The following is a 20,620-nucleotide window of genomic DNA, read 5'->3' as shown; positions in this document are numbered from 1 at the left end:
TCAGAGTTAATGGTGGAATAACTTAACTGCTCAGTTTTATTTACACTTTATTTTAATTGACTTTCTGTGTATGTGTGACAGAATCTCACTTTGTCACCCAGTCTGGAGTGCAGTGGCGCAATCTCGGCTCACTGCAAGCTCTGCCTCCCGGGTTCACGCGATTCTTCTGCCTCATCCTCCCGAATAGCTGGGACTACAGGCGTCCCCCAACACACCCGGCTAATTTTTTTGTATTTTTGGTAGAGACGGGGTTTCACTATGTTAGCCAGAATGATCTTGATCTCCTGACCTCGTGATCCGCCCGCCTCAGCCTCCCAAAGTGCTGGATTACAGGCGTGAGCCACTGCACCCAGTCTTTTTTTTTTTTTTTTGATACGGAGTCTCGCACTGTCACCTGGGCTGCAGGTGACAGCAATTGACAAAAATTATTCAACTGTTGTTGAATAATTTTTTTCCCGTTTTTTTTTTTTTTTTTTTTTGAGACAGGGTCATGCTCTGTCACCCAGCCAGACTGGAGTGCAGTGATGCAATCACAGCTCACTGCAGCCTCAACTTCCCAGGCTCAAGCAATTCTCATGCCTCAGCCTCCTGAGTACTGGCTAACTTTTTGATTATGTGTAAAGATGCAGTTTTTCTGTGTTGCCCAGGCTGGTTTCAAACTCCTGGGTTCAAGTGATCCTCCTGCCTCAGCCTCTTAAGTAACTAGGACTACAGGTGTGCATTACTAAGCACAGCTCACAAAATATATTTTAAAATTAAAAATTCAGGCCAAGCACAGTGGTACACATGTTATCTCACTGCTTTGGGAGGCTAAGAGGGGAGGATTTCTTGAGCCCAGGAATAGGAGACCAGTCTAGGTAACATAATGAGACCTCATCTGTACAAAAAAAAGTTTTTTAATTAGCTGGGCATGGTGGCACACACCTGCAGTCCTAGCTACTCAGGAGGTTGAGGTTGGAAGATAGCTTGATCCCAGAAATTCAAGGCTGCAGTGAGATATGATATATGATCACACCACGACACTCCAGCCTGGATGACAGAGCAAGACCCTGTTTCTGAAAACAAACAAACCAAAAACCCAGAAAGTAATGCCCAAGAGGTTCCTTTTATACAGGTTATCATGGACTAGCATATTAATGAAAATTCCTAGGCCAGGAGGGGTGGCTCACGCCTGTAATTCCAGCACTTTGGGAGGCCGAGGTGGGTGGATCACAAGGTCAAGAGATCAAGACCAGTCTGGCTAACATGGTGAAACCCCGTCTCTACTAAAAACACAAAAAAATTAGCCAGGCATGGTGGTGGGCACCTGTAGTCCCAGCTACTTGGGAGGCTGAGGCAGAAGAATGGCGTGAACCCTGGTGGCTGAGGCAGGCAGATCACCAGGTCAGGAGTTCCAGACCAGCCTGGCCAACACAGTGAAACCCTATCTCTACTAAAAATACAAAAATTAGCCAGGTGTGGTGGCAGGCACCTGAAATCCCAGCTACTTGGGAAGCTGAGGCAGGAGAATCACTTGAACCCGGGAGGCTTAGGTTTCAGTGAACCGAGATTGTGCCACTGCAATCCAGTCTGGCTGGGTGACAGAGCATGGCCCTGTCTCAAGAAAGAAAAAAAAAAAAGGAAAAAAAAATTATTCAGCAACAGTTGTTAAAGCACAGGAAGAGCTGGGCACGGTGGCTCCCACTTGTAATCCCAGCACTTTGGGTGGCTGAGGCAGGCAGATCACTTAAGGTCAGGAGTTCGAGACCAGCCTGGCCAAAACAGTGAAACCCCACCTCTACTAAAAACACAAAAATTAGCTGGGCGTGGTAGCCCACGCCTGTAATCCTAGCCACTGGGGAGGCTGAGGCATGAGAATCTTTTGAACCGGAGAGGCAGAGTTTGCAGTGAGCCGAGATCATGCCACTGCACTCTAGCCTAGGCAACAGAACGAGACTCCATCTCAAAAATTTAAATTAAATAAAATTAAATAAATAAATAAAATAAAATAAGGCACAGGAAGGGAAGGCTTTATTCAGAGCCATTACGATAGAGAGAGGGGCCATAGTGGCAGGGGCTTGCAGTGAGGAAGGCAGGTTGGGCTCAACTCCAAATACTGCATGGGGAAGTGGGAATTCACAGCCCAAGATCACGGTGGGGCGCAGTGGATGGAAAGTTACTAAGAGGAAACGTCAGGCGTAAGGGGGGATTCTGGCTCAACCAACCTAACAGGATTCTTGCTGAAGACACGCCCAGGTTATCAGACATCACTTGGGGGCTGGTGCAGGATGAGGAACCTGATCAGATGTCAAAGATGGGAGACGGTTCTTGCTAAACTGACTTAGCAGGGTTCTTTGCTAAAACTGGATTTGACAAGGACATACACAGATGAGCCTAGCAGGAGATTCGAGGCTTGACTAGTTAGGCCATGAAAATAATTTCTTTTTTGTTTTGTTTTTTTCTATTTGTTTTGTTCAGCTCACTGCAACCTCCACCTCCTGGGTTCAAGCGATTCTCTTCCCTCAGCCTGCAGAGTAGCTGGAATTATAGGTGCCTGCCACTACACCTGGTTATTTTTTTCTGTATTTTTAGTAGAGATGGGGTTTTGCCATGTTGGCCAGGCTGGTCTCGAACTCCTGACCGCAAGTGATCCACCCACCTTGGCCTCCCAAAGTGCTGGGATTACACCCACCGCACCCGGCCCAAGCAAATCATTTTTATCAGGGGATTGACTCCAAAGAAAAACAATAGGAGGCCGGGCGTGGTGGCTCAAGCCTATAATCCCAGCACTTTGGGAGGCCGAGACGGGCGGATCACAAGGTCAGGAGATCGAGACCATCCTGGCTAACACGGTGAAATCCCGTCTCTACTAAAAACTACAAAAAACTAGCCGGGCGAGGTGGCGGGCGCCTGTAGTCCCAGCTACTCGGGAGACTGAGGCAGGAGAATGGCGTAAACCCGGGAGGCAGAGCTTGCAGTGAGCTGAGATCCGGCCACTGCACTCCAGCCTGGGTGACAGAGCGAGACTCCGTCTCAAAAAAAAAAAAAAAATTGAAACTCCATTTCAATAATAATAATAATAAAATAAAAAATAAAGTACACAGTATGTGAGCGGGTGATAAAAGACAGGACCTTCCAGAGATCACTAGATGTGTAGACTTGAAAGATCTGCTCCCCAGACCTGTGGCTAGAGAAGGTCTTAGTAATGGAGTGGCGGCCTCATGTCTTCATGTCTGTCTGCCCTGAGATAGGCTGTTTGGATGTTGCTGTGCTTGCAGGGCCTCCATGCTGAGTTTTGTCTGTGTTCAGCTGGGAACATGGAGGTGACCCTGCCAGGCAGGCATCTTCTCACTTTCTCCCAGGGGGGTAGAGATGAGGGCAGGGAGGTGATGGGAAAGATCACTAGGGACTTGGTGGCTGTCATAAGAACGCTTTTTTTTTTGAGACAGAGTCTCACTCTGCTGCCCAGGCTGGAGTGCAGTTGTGCAGGGGTGCAATCAAGGCTCACTGCAGCCTCTACCTCCTGGGCCTGGGCTCAAGTGATCCTCCCACCTCAGACTCCTGAGTAGCTGGGACTACAGGCACATGCTACCACATCTGGCTAGTTTTTGGTATTTTTTGTAGAGATGGGGTCTTGCCATGTTGCCCAGGCTGGTCTCAAACTCCTGGGTTCAAGCGATCCTCCTGTCTCAGTCTCCCAAAGTGCTGGGATTCCAGGCATGAGCCACCGCACCTGGCCCTGTTGTGAGAACTTCTGACTGTTTCCTGGAGTAGGGGGCAGCCAGGGCAGGGCTCTGAGCAGCAGGGCCCTGACCTGACTCAGGTGGTCTCAGGCTTCCTCTGGCTCCACAAGAGGAGCAGACAGCGGGGAGCAGACAGAAGGGAGCAGGGAGACCAGGGAGAAGGCTGTGGGGTGTCCAGGTGGGAAAGGATGGAGGCTGCGCCAGGGTGGGGACAGTGGAGGGGAAGAGTTTAGTTTCTGTAGGTGGAGCCAATGATATCTGCTGACAGGCTGGAGTGGGTGTGAAGGAGAGAGGTGAAGGACCACCCCGGAGTGTTTGGCCTCAAGTCACTGGAAGGACACAGCTGCCACTGACTTAGGTGGGGAAGGTGGTGAGGGAGCAGGTTCTGGAGGAAGGTCAGAAGCTCAGTTTAGGATATGTAAAGCTTAAAATGACTCTAAGGGCCGGATGCATTGGCTCATGTCTGCAATCCCAGCACTTTGGGAGGCCAAGGTGGGTGGATCACGAGGTCAAGCGATCGAGACCATCCTGGCCAACATGGTGAAACCCCATCTCTACTAAAAAATACAAAACTTAGCTGGGCATGGTTGTGCATGCCTGTAGTCCCAGCTACTCAGGAGGCTGAGGCAGAACTGCTTGAACCCGGGAGGTGGAGGATGCATTGAGCCGAGATCGCGCCACTGCACTCCAGCCTGGTGACACAGCAAGACTCCGTCTCAAAAAAAAAAAAAAGAAAAGAAAAAAAAAGCCTCTGAGATCTTCCATCCTTTCCCATGGAGATGGTGAATATGATGCAGGACATAGGAGCCTGGAGTTCGCAGGAGGTGTCTGGGCTGGAGATAGAAATTTGGGGGTTAGCGTTAGGGCCAGGTGCAGTGGCTCACGCCTGTAATCCTAGCACTTTGGGAGGCCGAGGTGGGAGGATCACTTGAGCTCAGAGTTCAAGACCAGCCTGGGCAACACAGCAAGACATCATCTCTACAAATAATTAAAAAAGAAAAAAGATAAAGGAAATTTGGATGTTTGCCGGGCATGATAGCTTGTACCTGTAGCAGTAGCTATTCAGGAGGCTGAGGCAGGAGGATGATTCTTTGAGGCCAGGAGTTACAGGCTACAGTGAGCTACATCACGTCACTGCATTCCAGCCTGGGTGACAGAGCCCCTGTCTCTAAGAACAACACAAAAAACTGGGCATTGGCCAGGCGTGGTGGCTCATGCCTGTAATTCCAGCACTTTGGGAGGCCGAGGCGGGCGGATCACAAAGTCAGGAGATGGAGACCATCCTGGTTAACACAGTGAAACCCTGTCTCTACTAAAAATACAAAAAATTAGCCAGCGTGGTGGCGGGTGCCTGTAGTCCCAGCTACTCAGGAGGCTGAGGCAGGAGAATGGCGTGAATCCAGGAGGCGGAGCTTGCAGTGAGCCGAGATCACGCCACTGCACTCCAGCCCGGGTGACAGAGCAAGACTCCATCTCAAAAACAAAGCAAAACAAAACAAAAAACTGGGCGTTGATAGCCTAGAGATGGGATTTAAGCTGTGCATATAGGGGAGGCACCCCATGGCATGAGTGGTACAGAGAGGAGGATGGAGACCTAACACCTGGGGCTGGCCAGGAATAATGGGTTGGGGGCCAGAACTAGATGACAATATGGTTACAACTGGCAGTGAGTGCCATGAGAAAGTACACGTCATTTTGAAAGCCTATAACTGGAAGCTTCACATAGTCTCAGGCTGGGTGGAGACAGGGAGGGCTTTCTGGAAGAGATGACTCCTGAGGTGACACCTGCAGCCTGAGTAGCTACACAACCAGGCCAGAAAAAAAAAGGTGGCAGGAGAGTTCCTGGCCAAGGGCATGAGGGCTGGCAGCAAGTGAGCCTCGGGAGAGGGCAGAGAGCTGCAGCAGTCTGGCAGGGAGGGGTGTGGTGAGAAGGGAATCTGGATTAGTCATCACCAAAAGATTTGTCATCACCCAAGCCCGGGCTCAGATCTGGTTCTGCCACCCTCCGTGACCCTGCCTTTCAGAATCTCCATTCTCTCTCCTGCCTTGCAGACAAGGCTTGTGTAGCAGTTACCTTGGCCTGGCCCCAGCAAGGCCTCAGGAAACATCAGCTGCAACTAGTTTTGTCTGTTGTGATCTTGTTATTTGAGCTATTATATTAATTATATTATTAACGCATAAGGGTAGTGGTTAAGGATACAGGCTAGGGAGTGTGGCTGCCTGGGTTTAACCTCAGAGTGGGTTTACTTCTCTGTAAAATGGGGATAATAAATAGCATCTATGTCACAGGGCTGTTAGAATGAGGGAGCTGATGGACGTCAAGCACTTGGAGGAGTGCTTGACAGTTATCTGTTTTTTTTATTTTCTATTTTTCTGAGACAGTTTTGCTCTTGTTACCCAAGCTAGAGTGCAATGGCACGATCTCGACTCACTACAACCTCTGCCTCCTGGATTCAAGCGGTTCTCCTGCCTCAGCCTCCCGAGCAGCTGGGATAACAGGCACACGCCACCACGCCCAGCTAAGTTTTTGTATTTTTAGTAGAAACGGGATTTCACCATGTTAGCCAGGGTGGTCTCGAACGCCTGACCTCAGGTGATCTGCCTGCCTCGGCCTCCCAAAGTGCCAGGATTACAGGCGTGAGCCACCACGCCCGGCCTGTTTTTGTATGATTTAAGGATGACTAAGAGTCTACCAGCTGAGGAATACAGGTGGCCTCCAGGCTGAGGGAGCAGCATGGGCACAGACATAGAGCTAATAGCTGGCATTTACAAAGCATTTATCACCTATTTATTTATTTATTTATTTGAGATGAAGTTTCACTCTTGTTGCCCAGACTGGAGTGCGATGGTGCAATCTTGGTTCACTGAAACCTCTGCCTCCTGGGTTCAAGCCATCCTCCTGCCTCAGCCTCCTGAGTAACTGCACATGCCCGGCTAATTTTGTATTTTTTAGTAGAGACAGGGTTTCTCCATGTTAGTCAGATTGGTCTTGAACTCCCGATCTCAGGTGATCTGCCCGCCTCGGCATCCCAAAATTCTGGGATTTCAGGCGTGAGCCACTGTGCCTGGCTATTTATTTATTTGAGACAGAGTCTCGCTCTGTCACCCAGATTGTAGTGCAGTGGCATGATCTTGGCTCACTGTAACCTCTGCCTCCTGGGCTCTGGTGATCCTCCCACCTGTCTGCAGAGTAGCTGGGACTAGGCGCATGCCACCACACTCAGCTAATTTCTATACTATTATTATTTGTAGAGACAAGTTCTCACTATATTGCCCAGGCTGGAGTCGAACTCCTGGGCTCAAGAGATCCTTCTGCCTCAGCCTCCCAAAGTGCAGGGAATACAGGCATGAACCATCACACCCAGCCACTGCTTTAAGTTTTTTTTAATAATCAGTATTCCTGCAGATATCATTTAATTTTTTTTTTTTTTTTTTTGAGGCAGAGTCTCGCTCTGTCGCCCAGGCTGGAGTGCAGTGGCCGGATCTCAGCTCACTGCCAGCTCTGCCTCCCGGGTTCACGCTATTCTCATGCCTCAGCCTCCCAAGTAGCTGGAACTACAGGCGCCCGCCACCTCGCCCGGCTAGTTTTTTGTATTTTTTAGTACAGACGGGGTTTCACCAGGTTAGCCAGGATGATCTCGATCTCCTGACCTCGTGATCCACCAGTCTCGGCCTCCCAAAGTGCTGGGATTACAGGCTTGAGTCACCGTGCCCGGCCGACATCATTTAATTTTGATAGGGGGCCTAGTGGTATGGAGCAACCCATGATCCCATTTTACAGATGAGAAAATCGCTGCTGAGGAATATCAAGTCACTGTTTTGGGGTTGTGCAGTTATTACAGGGCATAGCCAGGATTCAACTCAAGCCTAGCCAGCCTCCAGGGTAGGCGCTAACAGCCAGCCAGCCTGCCTGGGGGCCAGATTTAGCTGCCCCTGAGGAGTCCTGAAAAAGTACTGGACACTTGTGGCTCACGCCTGTAATCCCAGCACTTTGGCAGGCCGAGGCGGGTGGATCACCTAAGATCAGGAGTTTGAGACCAGCCTGGTTAACATGGCGAAACCCCGTCTTTACCAAAAATACAAAAATTAGCTGGGCGTGGTGGTGCACGCCTGTAATCCCAGCTACTCGGGACGCTGAGGCAGGAGAATCGCTTGAACCTGGGAGGCGGAGACTGCAGTGAGCTGAGATGGCGCCATTGCACTCCAGCCTGGGCAACAGAGCAAGATGCTGTCTCCAAAAAAAAAAAAAAAAAAAAAAAAAAGAAACCAGGCTATGTAAAAACAGTATTGTTAAAAATTAAATTAAATCAAAAAAAAGGCCGGTAGCCCATACCTGTAATCCCAGTACCTCCCAGTACTTTGGGAAGCTGAGGCAGGAGGATGGCTTGAGGCCAGAGATGGCTTGAGGCCCGGAATTCAACAGCAGCCTGGGCAACATAGCGAGACCTCCGTCTCTATTACGTAAAAACAACAATATTTTTTAAGTAAATAAAGAAACCCGGCCGCCGCCAAAGGAATCTTCCTGTGTCTGGGGCCTTCTTTAGAGACTAGCATACTGAGGACACCCTTTGGGCCAGTCCAGGAAGGAATGATTCTGGTGGCCCCTGACTGGGGCGGGGGCGTGGTAAGATTCGCCTGGGAGGCGGGGCCGGCGCTGCCTGCGGTTTGACTGCCATCCGGGCTGCTGCCGGCACTGGGAAAGGCAGTCCAGCCTCAGTCCTCGCCACAGACATGGGCGACTGTCCTCCTGCGTGTGAGCCAAAGCATACTCCAGGCCTCCAGGCGGTGTTTGTCGCGACAACACCTGGAAAGGGCCCGTGCGGAGTCCCTTAGTGAGCGGACCGAAAACCGCCACCCTGGAAGGATATTGGCAGGCCCTAGGGGCTGTCACACTACGACACTGGGAGGGTGTGGGTCTCCTCCGAGTTCTCATCCCCGGGCGCCTCCACCCAGACCTGAGGGGTGTCGGGAAGACCCGCGCCTACCCAGTTAGGGCGGGGTTAAGACCTCCGGCGCTGGAAACGTGTAGGGCGGGGCCCAGATCCGGGTCCCGCTAGCAGGGCGGTGGGGGCGCGCATGCGCAATATCCGCTTCGGCTCTAGGACCGCGCGGGAGACAGCAGGGCCGCGGTGCAGTGCCAGACCCGAGAGTTGCGGCCTGAGTCACCGGCCCTGCCCTCCAGAGCCGGACGCTGCGGGAGGCCCGGGAGCGGCAGCGGAACGGACTCCCAGACCTCCGGACGCGTGCGGTGGTAAGCGCCCAGTCCGTACCCCCTCCGCACCCCGCAATTCCAGCTTTGGCGGCCCCCAGACCTGGCGAACCGTGAAGTCTCGGCCTCAGGAGCCCCCCAGATCCACGGTCTCAGATTCGAACCCTCATACCTGTTCGACCCCCTTTTGTGCCGTCCCGGGGACGTCCCGTACTTCTCCGCCCTCTGTCTCATGATCCAAAATACAGGCCTATAGGTTTCAGAGATACCCTGTGAATTCTTCCTTGGGGTGTCTTGAACAGCGATCGTAGATCTGTGCCCCCAGTTCCAGCGAGGGGCCCCATTATCCGGGAACCCAGGGCTCACAGCCACGATCTTAGACCCGAGCCCACAGAGCCAGAGGTGACACTGGAATCCTCCCGCTGGGAATACCTGAATTCTCAATGCCCACATCTGGGATTTCCTAAACCCCGCCCTGGGGCCCTTTAGGCGGTGAATGTTTGCTCCGCGCCCATGACCCGCCAAAGACCTTTACATTCAGTCTGGGCTCTGGATCTCGCATTCTAGCGCCCAGACACGTCGGGCACGCCTTACGCCAACTTGGGGTCCCCACCAAGAGAACCCCCACCAGACCTACACCCTCCGCTTAACGCGTGCACCCAGTCCAGGCTCCCTCAAGCCCACGGGTGCCTTTTAGACCCGAGGAGGTTGCAAACCTTGCGAGGACAACCCGCCCTCGCAAACTCAGACCCCCACCCGGAGGCCTCAGATCCCTCCTCCACGTCCAGCTGCCGGAAATGCGTGTTTGAGGGGAGGGTGTGGGCTCAGGGGCGAAGCACCCACTGGTCCCCTTTTTTCCCCCCAGCAGGGAGTCGCAGCCATGTTCCTGGTTAACTCGTTCTTGAAGGGCGGCGGCGGCGGCGGCGGCGGGGGAGGTGGGGGCCTGGGTGGGGGCCTGGGGAATGTGCTTGGAGGCCTAATCAGCGGGGCCGGGGGCGGCGGCGGTGGTGGAGGCGGCGGCGGCTTTGGTGGAGGCGGAGGCGGCGGTGGTGGTGGAACTGCCATGCGCATCCTAGGCGGAGTCATCAGCGCCATCAGGTAAGGCGGTGACTATTGGAGGGGCGGGGCCTGGGAATGTGAATGGGCGGTGCCTCAGAGGGGCGTGGTCCGGGAGGGGCGTGGTCTAACAATAATAGGATTAACCTGGGTACCTGAATTAGGCCGGGGTGGCCTATTTTGAGAGTCCTGCTATAAGGGGGTGGACCCCAATGAGGCGGATCAGTCCTTGGGAGCGGGGCTTGATATGGGAGTAGTCTGATTGTGTGGGACCAGGACAGTGTGGTCCTGAGGGGACCGATGTGGAGTTTTAGAGGGTGGGGCTTATGGGTCTGGGCCAGACTTGCATTGGCTAACCTGGAGATGAACGTTAAAGGGGCGGAGCCAATGCGTCTGAGTGACATTTTACGGTCGGGGCTTGACTTATGAGTGTGGTCAGAGGTTTTAGGTGGGTTAATGAGGAGGTGAGCCCAGGAGAAAGCAAGACTTAATGGGATAGGGGAAATGGCCCAGAATGGGCTGGGCTTGCTGAGAACTGTCTGGACTAATGGAGAAAAATGCCCTGGTAGGGGTAGGGCAGGTTGGCCTAATTGGTCATGGCCACTGAGCAGTGATCCCTTGAAGGGGCTGGGGTAGGATGTTGGGAAGACAGGTATTTAGGAAGGGGGCCTTGGAGTAGAGTCTTGGGCAGATGGCACCTGAGGAGGATAAGACCTTGGGAAGCTGGGGCAGAGCCTCTATGAAGTGAGCCCTCCAAGGGGCGGGGGTTTTTGATTCTGTGTGGGATTTTTAGGTTGAGGGTGGCTGAGATGACTGGAATCTGCCACTGGGTAGGTGTGCCTGCCAGGGGGGGAGCCTCCCAGGGGACAGATCTCTGGGTTTCCTGAAGGGTGGGGTTGGCCTGAGGAAGGGAGAAGAGGAGCACGACCAGGGCAGTGTGGACTGGGACAGATGAGGACAAGAACAGATGAAGGGCACAGCAACCAAGTAAGGAAGATAGCGGCTGACGTCTGGAGCGTTGGGGCTGATGGTTCTGTAGTGCTGCCCGTTGGAGGTCCCGCCCCCGACATTAACCCCTCCCCCTTATCTCTTCTCAGCGAGGCGGCTGCGCAATACAACCCGGAGCCCCCGGTAAGCCCACTCTGCAACCAGACCCCCTTCTCCTGCCAAGGCCTCTTCGAGGTCCCATTCCTGTTCCTGTAGAGAAGTCCCACTATCCTCCCCTTCTTGTGAAATTCCTCTGCCAGTTCCGTGCCATGTCCGCAGCTTCGCCATGGGTCTTAGCCATGCCCCACATACGCGCACCCATTCACTACCACCTCTCATTCTTTTTCTCATCAAGCTGCCCAGCCCACTCTGACTTTCCCACCCAGGGTGCCTGGGTGTGGGGAGCCGTCCTGGCCGGGTTCCCCTCCCCCTGCTCTGAGCTCTCCTCCCTCTGCAGCCCCCACGCACACATTACTCCAACATTGAGGCCAACGAGAGTGAGGAGGTCCGGCAGTTCCGGAGACTCTTTGCCCAGCTGGCTGGAGATGTAAGTAACCTGGGGTTACCTGACCCGGTCCTAACCCTTCCATCCCTTCCCTTGTGGCTGCCCTTTCACACACACCCTTGACCAGGACAATCCCAGTGTTCCCATTCTCCATGACATTCTCAGACCCTTCAGTCACGCCTGACCTGCCCCTAACTTCCGCCTGCAGGACATGGAGGTCAGCGCCACGGAACTTATGAACATTCTCAATAAGGTTGTAACACGACGTAAGTGACCGGGCTTAAGGAATAGGGTAGGTTTAGAGGCAGAGGGGCCAGACTGGCTTTGACATCTGGCCTCTGACTTTCAATCTGTTGCCCACAGACCCTGATCTGAAGACTGATGGTTTTGGCATTGACACGTGTCGCAGCATGGTGGCGGTGATGGATGTATCCTTGGGAGCAGTGTGGGAGAGGCCCTGGGTGCACAGGGAGTTTTTTGAGAGTATGTTTGGAAAGCCAATGTGTAGCCTTGATATCTACAGATGTGGAAATGCATTCATCAGAGTACACTCACCTACAGACATGTGGCAGTAAATCATAACAATGCCAGCTGTCACAGCTAGCACTTTAATTATATAAAGTGCCCGAACCTTCACAACCACCCTGTTCGACAGGCACAATTATTATACTCCATTTTACAGATGAGGAAACTGAGTCTCAGTTTCCTGAAAGAAGCAGTCATTTGTCTCAAGTTATAGATAAACGTCAGGCGTGGTGGCTCATGCCTGTAATCCCAACACTTTGGGAGGCCAAGGTGGGCAGATCACCTGAGGTCAGGAGTTCGAGACCAGCCTAGCCAACATGGTGAAACCCCATCTCTATTAAAAATACAAAAATTAGCCAGGCGTGGTGGTGTGCAGCTTAAGTCTCAGCTACTTGGGAGGCTGAGGCAGGAGAATTGCTGAAACCCGGGAGATGGAGGTTGCAGTGAGCAGAGGTTTCGTCACTATACTCCAGTCTGTGGACTAAGGTCTTTGGGGCTTGGGAACCCAAATTTATAACAGCCACATGCACATGTACACACACACACACCTAAGAGCACACCCACATACGTGAAGGTGTATAAGGCAGTGTGCTCAGGAACACATATATCTGTATATGGGCCAGCCATCAGCTGACCTTTGATACATGCATATTTTTATTTATTTTTGTTTTAAAAAATAGTTTATAAGGAGACAAACTTTCACTATATTGACCCGGCAAGTCTCAAACTCCTGACCTCAAGCAATCCTCCCGCCTTGGCCTCCCAAAGTATTGGGATTACAGGCTTGAGACACTGCGCCTGCCTTTATGCACATTTAACACATAGGGCAGTACAGACACACACATATATACATGTCATGTAATCACAGACATATTGCATAGAGCGAAGCAATCCCAACTCTACCTCTTAATGAGGTTATTGAACCGCTCTGTGCCTCAGTTTCTCTGTCTGTAAAATGAGTGAGTGATAATGTTGATACTGAATTGGAGCTACATGCAAAAGGTTTAGCACTGTGTATAATGCATAGTATGTGGTCTGTACACATTAGCTCTTAACTATGATATTGGGTAGAGTTTTCAGCTTTGAATATGTTTCTTTCTCTGGAAATAGTCCTGGTAGAACTGGTGTCCCAAAGATTTAGTGAGAAAGTGATGTTCCTGAGCTCAACGATCCACCTGCCTTGGCTTCCCAAAGTGCTGGGGTTACAGGCATGAACCACCATGCCTGGCCACACACTTGTTTTTCACATGTCCTAACATTTATGAAATTGAGTTACTGTCCATAATTTTCTTTTCTTCCTTTTTTTTTTTTTTTTTTTTTTTTGAGACAGAGTCTCGCTCTGTGTCCTAGGCTGAAGTGCAGTGATACCATCTCGGCTCACTGCAAGCTCCGCCTCCTACGTTTGAGCAATTCTCCTCCCTCAGCCTCCCAAATAGCTGGGATTACAGGTGTGTGCCACTACGCCTGGCCAATTTTTGTATTTTTAGTAGAGACGGGATTTCATCATGTTGGCCAGGCTGGTCTTGAACTCCTGACCTCAAGTGAACCACCTGCTTCGGCCTCCCAAAGTGCTGGGATTACAGGTGGGAGCCACTGCGCCTGGCCTATCAAGAATTTTCTGAATGAGCAATTAACAACTCTTCAGGCAAGGAATGTGTACTTTAGAGTAGTTGAATATAATTCCTCATGGTTATGTTCCTTTTTTGAGACGGAGTTTCGCTCTGTCACCCAGGCTGGAGTGCAGTGGCATGATCTCAGCTCACTGCAAGCTCCGCCTCCTGAGCTCATGCCATTCTCCTGCCTCAGCCTCCCGAGTAGCTGGGACTACAGGCGCCCGCCACCTCGCCCGGCTAATTTTTTGTATTTTTAGTAGAGACGGGGTTTCACTGTGTTAGCCAGGATGGTCTCAATCTCTTGACCTTGTGATCCACCCACCTTGGCTTCCCAAAGTGCTGGGATTACAGGCGTGAGCCACCGCGCCTGGCCTAGTTATGTTTAAAGAGAATCCTTATTTAGAAATGTAAGTGATGATATGTTATGGATAAAATGAAAAATAAAACTGCACACTAGGTGATATGACTAGGACCAAGCGGGAGCTAGAGTTTCAGCTCTGGCTCCCCTGCTTGCTGTATCACCATCGTGTCCACAGTGCATGTGATGCGTGCATCTGGGTGTAGCTGTCACTCTTCTTAACACCCTCTCACCAGAGCGACACCACAGGCAAGCTGGGCTTTGAGGAATTCAAGTACTTGTGGAACAACATCAAAAGGTGGCAGGTGTGTAGCAACCTCTGAAATCCCTGGCACCCAGACCCCCAAGCCACGGAGATACCATGCTCCACAATGCTCACTTGGACTCGATCTCTTTGTCCCTACAGGTCATATACAAACAGTTTGACACTGACCGATCAGGGACCATTTGCAGTAGCGAACTCCCAGGGGCCTTTCAGGCGGCAGGTATGGCTGGCAGGGACATGGTGAGGCTGGGAGTGGGATGGGTGAGAAAACCTTTACTCAGCTGGTCTGGGCCTGACTCCTGGGCATGGGAGTGGGTTGGGCCATGTGGCCCCCACACCTGAAGGACTAAATCCATCTTAGGGTTCCACCTGAATGAGCATCTCTATAACATGATCATCCGACGCTACTCAGATGAAAGTGGAAACATGGATTTTGACAACTTCATCAGCTGCTTGGTCAGGCTGGACGCCATGTTCCGTGAGTGACGCCCCAGCTGTCTTCTGGGTGGGGATTCCTATGACCTCTATGGGCCAAAGTCTCCTCTAAGCCTGACTTTGAGGTGGGCGATGCTAGGGGCACAGGGGTGACTGAATCAGCCCCAGTTTCTGAAGGGGTGGCCTGCCCCTCCACACCTGTGGGTGCTTCTCGCTAGGTGGAAACGAGAGACTTGAGAAAAGAAATAAAGACACAGAGACAAAGTATAGAGAGAGAAAAGCGGGGCCCCAGGGGGCCAGTGCTGTGCTTTCAGAGGACCCACACTGGCACTTGCCTCTGAGTTCCCTCGGTATTTATTGCCTAAAAGATAAGGGAGTAAATAAGCAGTAAGGCATACAGGTACACGGAGCTGTTGCATTTTCCCAGGATCGGGCAGGAGACAGATGTTTTTCTTTTACTGAGATTTAAAGGAATGGTACTGACCTTCAACCACAAGCAGGCTTTAAACATTTACCTAACAAAGCACATTCCTTACCTCCCAAAATCCTTTCAACTTTAATTAGCACAGCAATGTTTCTAGCAAGGACAAGATTGGGGGTAGAGTCACAGATCAACAGCATCTCAAATACAGAGCCGAATGGAGTCTCTTAAACTTACTTCTATCTATAATAACACAGTAACAGGCTAACCTATTTTTTCCCTACAAGTTTCTGCCCTCATGGAGCGCACAGTCTAGTGGAGGAGAGACGAGTCCCCAGACAGTGACAGTTCAGACTGGTGATGGCTGAGAGGGGAAGGAAGCTCAGGGCAGAGTGATGGGTTGTGATGGGGGCAGCACAGGCTGAGGGTCTAGGGCTCTGGTGAGGGAAAGAGTGAGCAGAGTGTGCTCAGACTGTGCTTGGGGAAGCCTAGAGGGCAAATCCAATCCAGGAGGCACCTGATGCAGCCCAAGGGGTCAGAGAGGGCTCACTGGAGAGGGAACATTGGGACCTGAGGGATGAGGAGAGAACTTAGTGAGAAGGTAGGGAATATGGTTGCAGGCTGAGGGAGCAGCCTGTGCAAAGGCTTAGAAGGGGAAAGAAGATGGGGCTTCTGGTACTTTTACCTTGCTTTCTTTTCTCTTTTCTCTTCTTTTCTTTTCTTTTCTTTTCTTTTCTTTTCTTTTCTTTTCTTTTCTTTTCTTTTCTTTTCTTTATGTCTGCCTGCCTTCCTGCCTTCCTCTTCCTTTTTCTTCCTTTCTCTCCTCTCCTCTCCTTTCCTTTCTCTCTTCTTTCTTTTTTTTCTCCTTTTTGACAGAGTCTTGCTCTTGTTGGTCAGGCTGGAGTGCAGTGGCACCATCACAGCTCACTGCAGCCTCAACTCCTAGGCTCCAGCAGGCCTCCTGCCTCAGCTTACTGAATACCTGGGAGTACAGGCACACACTGCCATGCCTGGTTAATTTTTTAACATTTTTTGTAGAGACAGGGTCTTGCTATGTTGCCCAGGCTTGTCTTGAACTCCTGAGCTCCAGCAATCCTCCCACCTCAGCCTTCTAAAGCCTTGGTATTATAGGCATGAGCCATTGCATGTGGCCTTCTGAGTGTTATTGTACTGAATGCTGAAGACATGGCTGAGAAGTAGGAATTACTGTCCTTATTTTATGGAGGAAGAACTTAGGGTTTAAGGAAGCAAAATTTCTTGCTCATAGTCACCCAGCTAGGAAGTTGCAAAGCCAGAATTTGAACTTGGATCTGTCTGAGATCTGAGCTAAGTAAGAGAAGTTAGGAGCAGTGGGCATGATTAGGTCATCCAGGATTGTGGGTGCGAAGTTTGGGGGTGCTCAGACTCTACCAGGGACATTGGGGAGCCATTGCAGGTTCTAGGCAGAGGGAGGGACAGGGTCAGATTTGGCTTTAGAAAGATCCCTTGGCCTTACTGGGCACAGTGGCTCATGCCTATAATCCCAGCACTTTGGGAGGCCGAGGTGGGCGGATCATGAGGTCAGGAGTTCGAGACCATCCTGGCCAACATGGTGAAACCCCATCTCTACTAAAAATGCAAAAAATTAGCTGGGTGTGGTGGTGGGCAACTGTAGTCCTAGCTACTCGGGAGGCTGAGGCAGGAGAATGGTGTGAACCTGGGAGGTGGAGCTTGCAGTGAGCCGAGATTGCACCACTGCACTGCAGCCTGGGCGACAGAGCGAGACTCCGTCTCAAAATTAAAAAAGAAAGATTCCTCGGCCTCCAGGCCGGGCGCAGTGGCTCACGCCTGTAATCCTAGCACTTTGGGAGGCCGAGGCAGGAGTATCACCTGAGGTCAGGAGTTCAAGACCAGACTGGCCAACGTGGCGAAACCCCGTATCTACTAAGAACACAAAAATTAGCCGGGCGTGGGGGCATGCCTGTAATCCCAGCTACTCAGGAGGCTTAGGGAAGGAGAATTGCTTGGAACCCAGGAAATGGAGGTTGCAGTGAGCAGAGATCATGCCATTGCACTCCAGCCTCCAGCCTGGGTGACAAGAGCAAGACTCCATGTCAAAAAAAAAAAAAGAAAGAAAGATCCCATGGCCTCCAGAGAGCCCAGGGAGGACAATGCATGAAGAGTGACAGAGGAAAAGAAGCAAGTATGTGAGATAGCAGGGAGGTGAAGAAAGTGGGCAGTAAGGGGAGATGAGGCCAAAAGTCACATAAGAGGGGCCAGGAAATAGCCACTGCATCTACCAGCAAGAAGGCTGATAGTCGGGAGGATCGTTTGAGACCAGCCCAGGCAACATAGTAAGACCCCATCTCTACAAAAAAAAAAAAATAGCCGGGCGTGGTGGCACATGCCTGTAGTCTCAGTTGCTCGGGAGGCTGAGGTGGGAGGATCACTTGAGCCCGTGAGGGTGAGGCTGCAGTGAGCTATGATCTTGCCACTGGACTCCAGCCTGGGCCACAGAGACATTGTCTCAAAAAAAAAAAAAAAAAAAAAAAAATGAGGGCTGGACATCGTGGCTCACTCCTGTAATCCCAGCACTTTGGGAGGCCAAGGCAGGCAGATCACCTGATGTCAGGAGTTTGAGACCAGCCTGGCCAAGATAGTGAAAACCTGTCTCTACTAAAAATACAAAAACATTAGCTGGAGGCTGAGGCAGGAGAATCACTTGAACCTGGGAGGCAGAGGTTGCAGTGAGCCAAGATTGTGCCACTGTACTCCAGCCTGGGCAACAGAGTGGGACTCTGTCTCAAAAAAAAAAAAAAAAAAAAAAAAAAAGCAGCCAGGTAGTGCAGGATGCTGTGGGTGTGGACACCTGAGGGAGGTGGTAACTGAGCGGTGATAGTGTAGTCATTGTGTCTAGATTCCCTGTGGGTGGGGAACATGGAGTCAAGTTTCAGGGCAGATGTGGGGACCTACCTGTAAGATTCTAGGGGCAGGAAGTAGAGAGTGCAGAGCCTCCCTCTAGTAGCCTGTTAGGCTTGGAACTGGAGAGGATGGAGCATAGATGTCAGTAGGAGGCTGGGGCTGGGCAGAGGTGATATCAGTACAGAGAGGCCATTATTGAGGAGGGTAACAGCTTGGATTCCAATCCTCATTTCTTCACTTTCTTGCTGTGTGACCTGGGACATGGCCCCTCCCTTCTCTGCCTCATTTTTTTTTTTCTTTTCCTTTTTTTAATTTTTAGTTTTTTTAAAAAAAACAGAGATGAGATGCCTGTTGCCCAGATTGGTCTCAAACTCCTGGGCTCAAGTGATCCTCCCATCTCGACCTTCCAAAGTGTTGGGATTACAGGTGTGAACCACCATGCCCAGCCTGTGCTTCATTTTAAAATGACACTTATCTCACAGAGTTGGATTAAATGAGCTAATACCTGGAAAGCACTTTACACTGTGCTGGGTGAAGGGGTGGCCTGCCCCTCTACACCTGTGGGTGTTTCTCGTGAGAGACTGGAGAAAAGAAATGAGACACAGAGACAAAGTATAGAGAAGGAAAAAGTGGGCCCAGGGGACCGGCGCTCAGCATACAGGCGGCACCGGTCTCTGAGTTCCCTCAATATTTATTGATCATTATCTTTACCATCTTAGAAAAAGGGAAGTGGCAGGATAATAGGATCATATAGGGAGAAGGTCAGCAGTGAGACATATGAATAAAGATTTCTGTGACATACGTTTAAGGAAAAGTGCTATGCCTTGATATGCATATGCAAATATCTCCATAAACCTTTTTAGTGCATAAAGAGCAGCATTGCCGATAGCACGTCCCACCTTCAGCACTAAGGAGGTTTTCTCCTTTCACAGTAAATAGAACATACAATCGGGTTTTACACCGAGATGTTCCATTGCCCAGCGACAGGCAGGAGACAGATGCTTTTCTCTATCTCAACTGCCAAGAGGCCTTCTTTCCTCTTGTACTAGTCCTCCTCAGCACAGACCCTTCACGGGTGTCAGGCTGGGGGACGATCAGGTCTTTCCCTTCCCACGAGGCCATATTTCAGACTATCACATGGGGAGAAACCTTGGACAATACCTAGCTTTCCTAGGCAGAGGTCCCTGTGACTTTCCACAGTGTATGTGTCCCTGGGTACTTGAGATTAAGAGAATGGTGATGACTTTTAACCAGCAAGCTGCCTTTAGGTACTTGTTTAACAAAGCACAGCCTGCACAGCCCAAAATCCTTTAAACCTTGAGTCACCACAGCACATGTTTCTTAAAAGGACAGGGTTGGGGGTAGGGTCACAGATTAACAGCATCTCAAATACAGAACAAAATGGAGTCTCTTATGTCTACTTCTTTCTATATAGACACAGTAACAGGCTGATCTCTCTTTTCCCCACAGCTGGGCACACAGTAAATACTCAGTGAAGTACCAGCTGCTATTATTGTCATCCCATATATTTGTGTAATGTTGTTATGGTAAAAACCAGTCTCCTTCCTTCCCTACCCCTAAACCTCCCCATCTCCTCCTCCAGGTGCCTTCAAATCTCTCGACAAAGATGGCACTGGACAAATCCAGGTGAACATCCAGGAGGTAAGAACCCCCATCTTGGGGTATGGGTGCCTGGGGGGACCCTACCCCTTGGCCCTTCATACCAGCTCTGAGCTGCAGTCCCCTCCCTCCTATTTTGCCAGCAGTCCCTGGGTCAGGGCAGAGGGGCTGGTGCTCTGGGGTTCCCTGTCCTCACTCTCCACCCTCCTCTCCCCAGTGGCTGCAGCTGACTATGTATTCCTGAACTGGAGCCCCAGACCCACCCCCTCACCGCCTCGCTATAGGAGTCACCTGGAGCCTCGGTCTCTCCCAGGGCCCATCCTGTCTGCAGTCACATCTTTGTGGGGCCTGCTGACCCACAGCTTTTGTTCTCCCAGCACTTGTTACCCAGCTTCTCAACATCCAGAGCCCAATATGCCTGCCTGGAGTTTCCCTTGGCTCTAGAACACTCTAGCAAGCTCTGTCCAAGGGTCTCCCCACTCCCACCAGGCCCTGCACACACCCGCTTTGTAACCTCTCCCCTGTATCTGTGCCAAGCCTAGCACTTGTGATGCTTCCATGCCCCGAGGGCCCTCTCTCGGTTCTGGGAGGATGACTCCAGTCCCTGCACGCCCTGGCACACCCTTCATAGTTGCCACCCAGGCGGCCAAGCTCCAGACCGTGCCAGACCCAGGCGCCCCAGTGCCTTTGTCTATATTCTGCTCCCAGACTGCCAGGCCCAGGAGGAAATAAACACGCCCCAGTTGCTCATCTCTACGCCATCTGCCTCCTGATCTGATCTGAGAGAGGAGGGAGGAGCTTGGGCTCTGGGTCCTGGGGAACTGGGGAGGTAGTAGATTCATCCCCAGGGCTGGATCTGTGGATCTCCTTGTCTTCTTCTCCTCTGCATTTTTTCCTCAACCTGAGCTGTGGAGGCTGAGACAGGACCCAGAAGGCCCCGTGATCTCTGCTTCTGCTTCCAGAGTCCGGGCTGGAGGGAGGTCTTTTTTTTTTTTTTTTTTTT

At 51.3% G+C, this 20,620-nt stretch overlaps 1 protein-coding gene across 2 annotated transcripts; it reads left to right on the top strand.

Annotated features, from left to right (window-relative positions):
* The first annotated feature begins 8,374 nt into the window (after window positions 1-8,374).
* Window positions 8,375-20,373, top strand: CAPNS1 (calpain small subunit 1). 2 transcript variants are annotated; one of them, XM_023198232.2, is made up of 11 exons: window positions 8,375-8,973; window positions 9,800-10,029; window positions 11,085-11,118; window positions 11,432-11,521; window positions 11,688-11,745; window positions 11,843-11,907; window positions 14,212-14,280; window positions 14,382-14,460; window positions 14,602-14,718; window positions 19,601-19,659; window positions 19,835-20,373. In XM_023198232.2, the coding sequence occupies exons 2-11, from the start codon at window positions 9,812-9,814 to the stop codon at window positions 19,859-19,861; spliced, it is 816 nt and encodes a 271-aa protein (XP_023054000.1). In that variant the 5' UTR covers window positions 8,375-8,973; window positions 9,800-9,811; the 3' UTR covers window positions 19,862-20,373. The 2 variants fall into 2 exon arrangements, with proteins under 2 accessions (XP_023054000.1, XP_023053999.1); XM_023198231.2 differs by having other exon boundaries at window positions 9,797-10,029.
* The last annotated feature ends 247 nt before the right edge of the window (window positions 20,374-20,620 follow it).

This window comes from Piliocolobus tephrosceles, chromosome 21 (assembly GCF_002776525.5).
Source record: "Piliocolobus tephrosceles isolate RC106 chromosome 21, ASM277652v3, whole genome shotgun sequence".
Lineage (NCBI taxonomy): Eukaryota > Metazoa > Chordata > Mammalia > Primates > Cercopithecidae > Piliocolobus > Piliocolobus tephrosceles.
Note: the sequence above shows the minus strand (reverse complement) of the source record. Positions and strands in the feature narration are given on the sequence as shown.

Bases quoted from the DNA above. Each gene is read 5' to 3' on its own strand.
- CAPNS1 (XM_023198232.2), top strand. From the start codon at position 9,812: ATGTTCCTGGTTAACTCGTTCTTGAAGGGCGGCGGCGGCGGCGGCGGC. The intron at 14,461-14,601 runs GTATGGCTGGCA...AATCCATCTTAG, and splicing joins AGGGGCCTTTCAGGCGGCAG to GGTTCCACCTGAATGAGCAT. The intron at 14,719-19,600 runs GTGAGTGACGCC...CTCCTCCTCCAG, and splicing joins CAGGCTGGACGCCATGTTCC to GTGCCTTCAAATCTCTCGAC.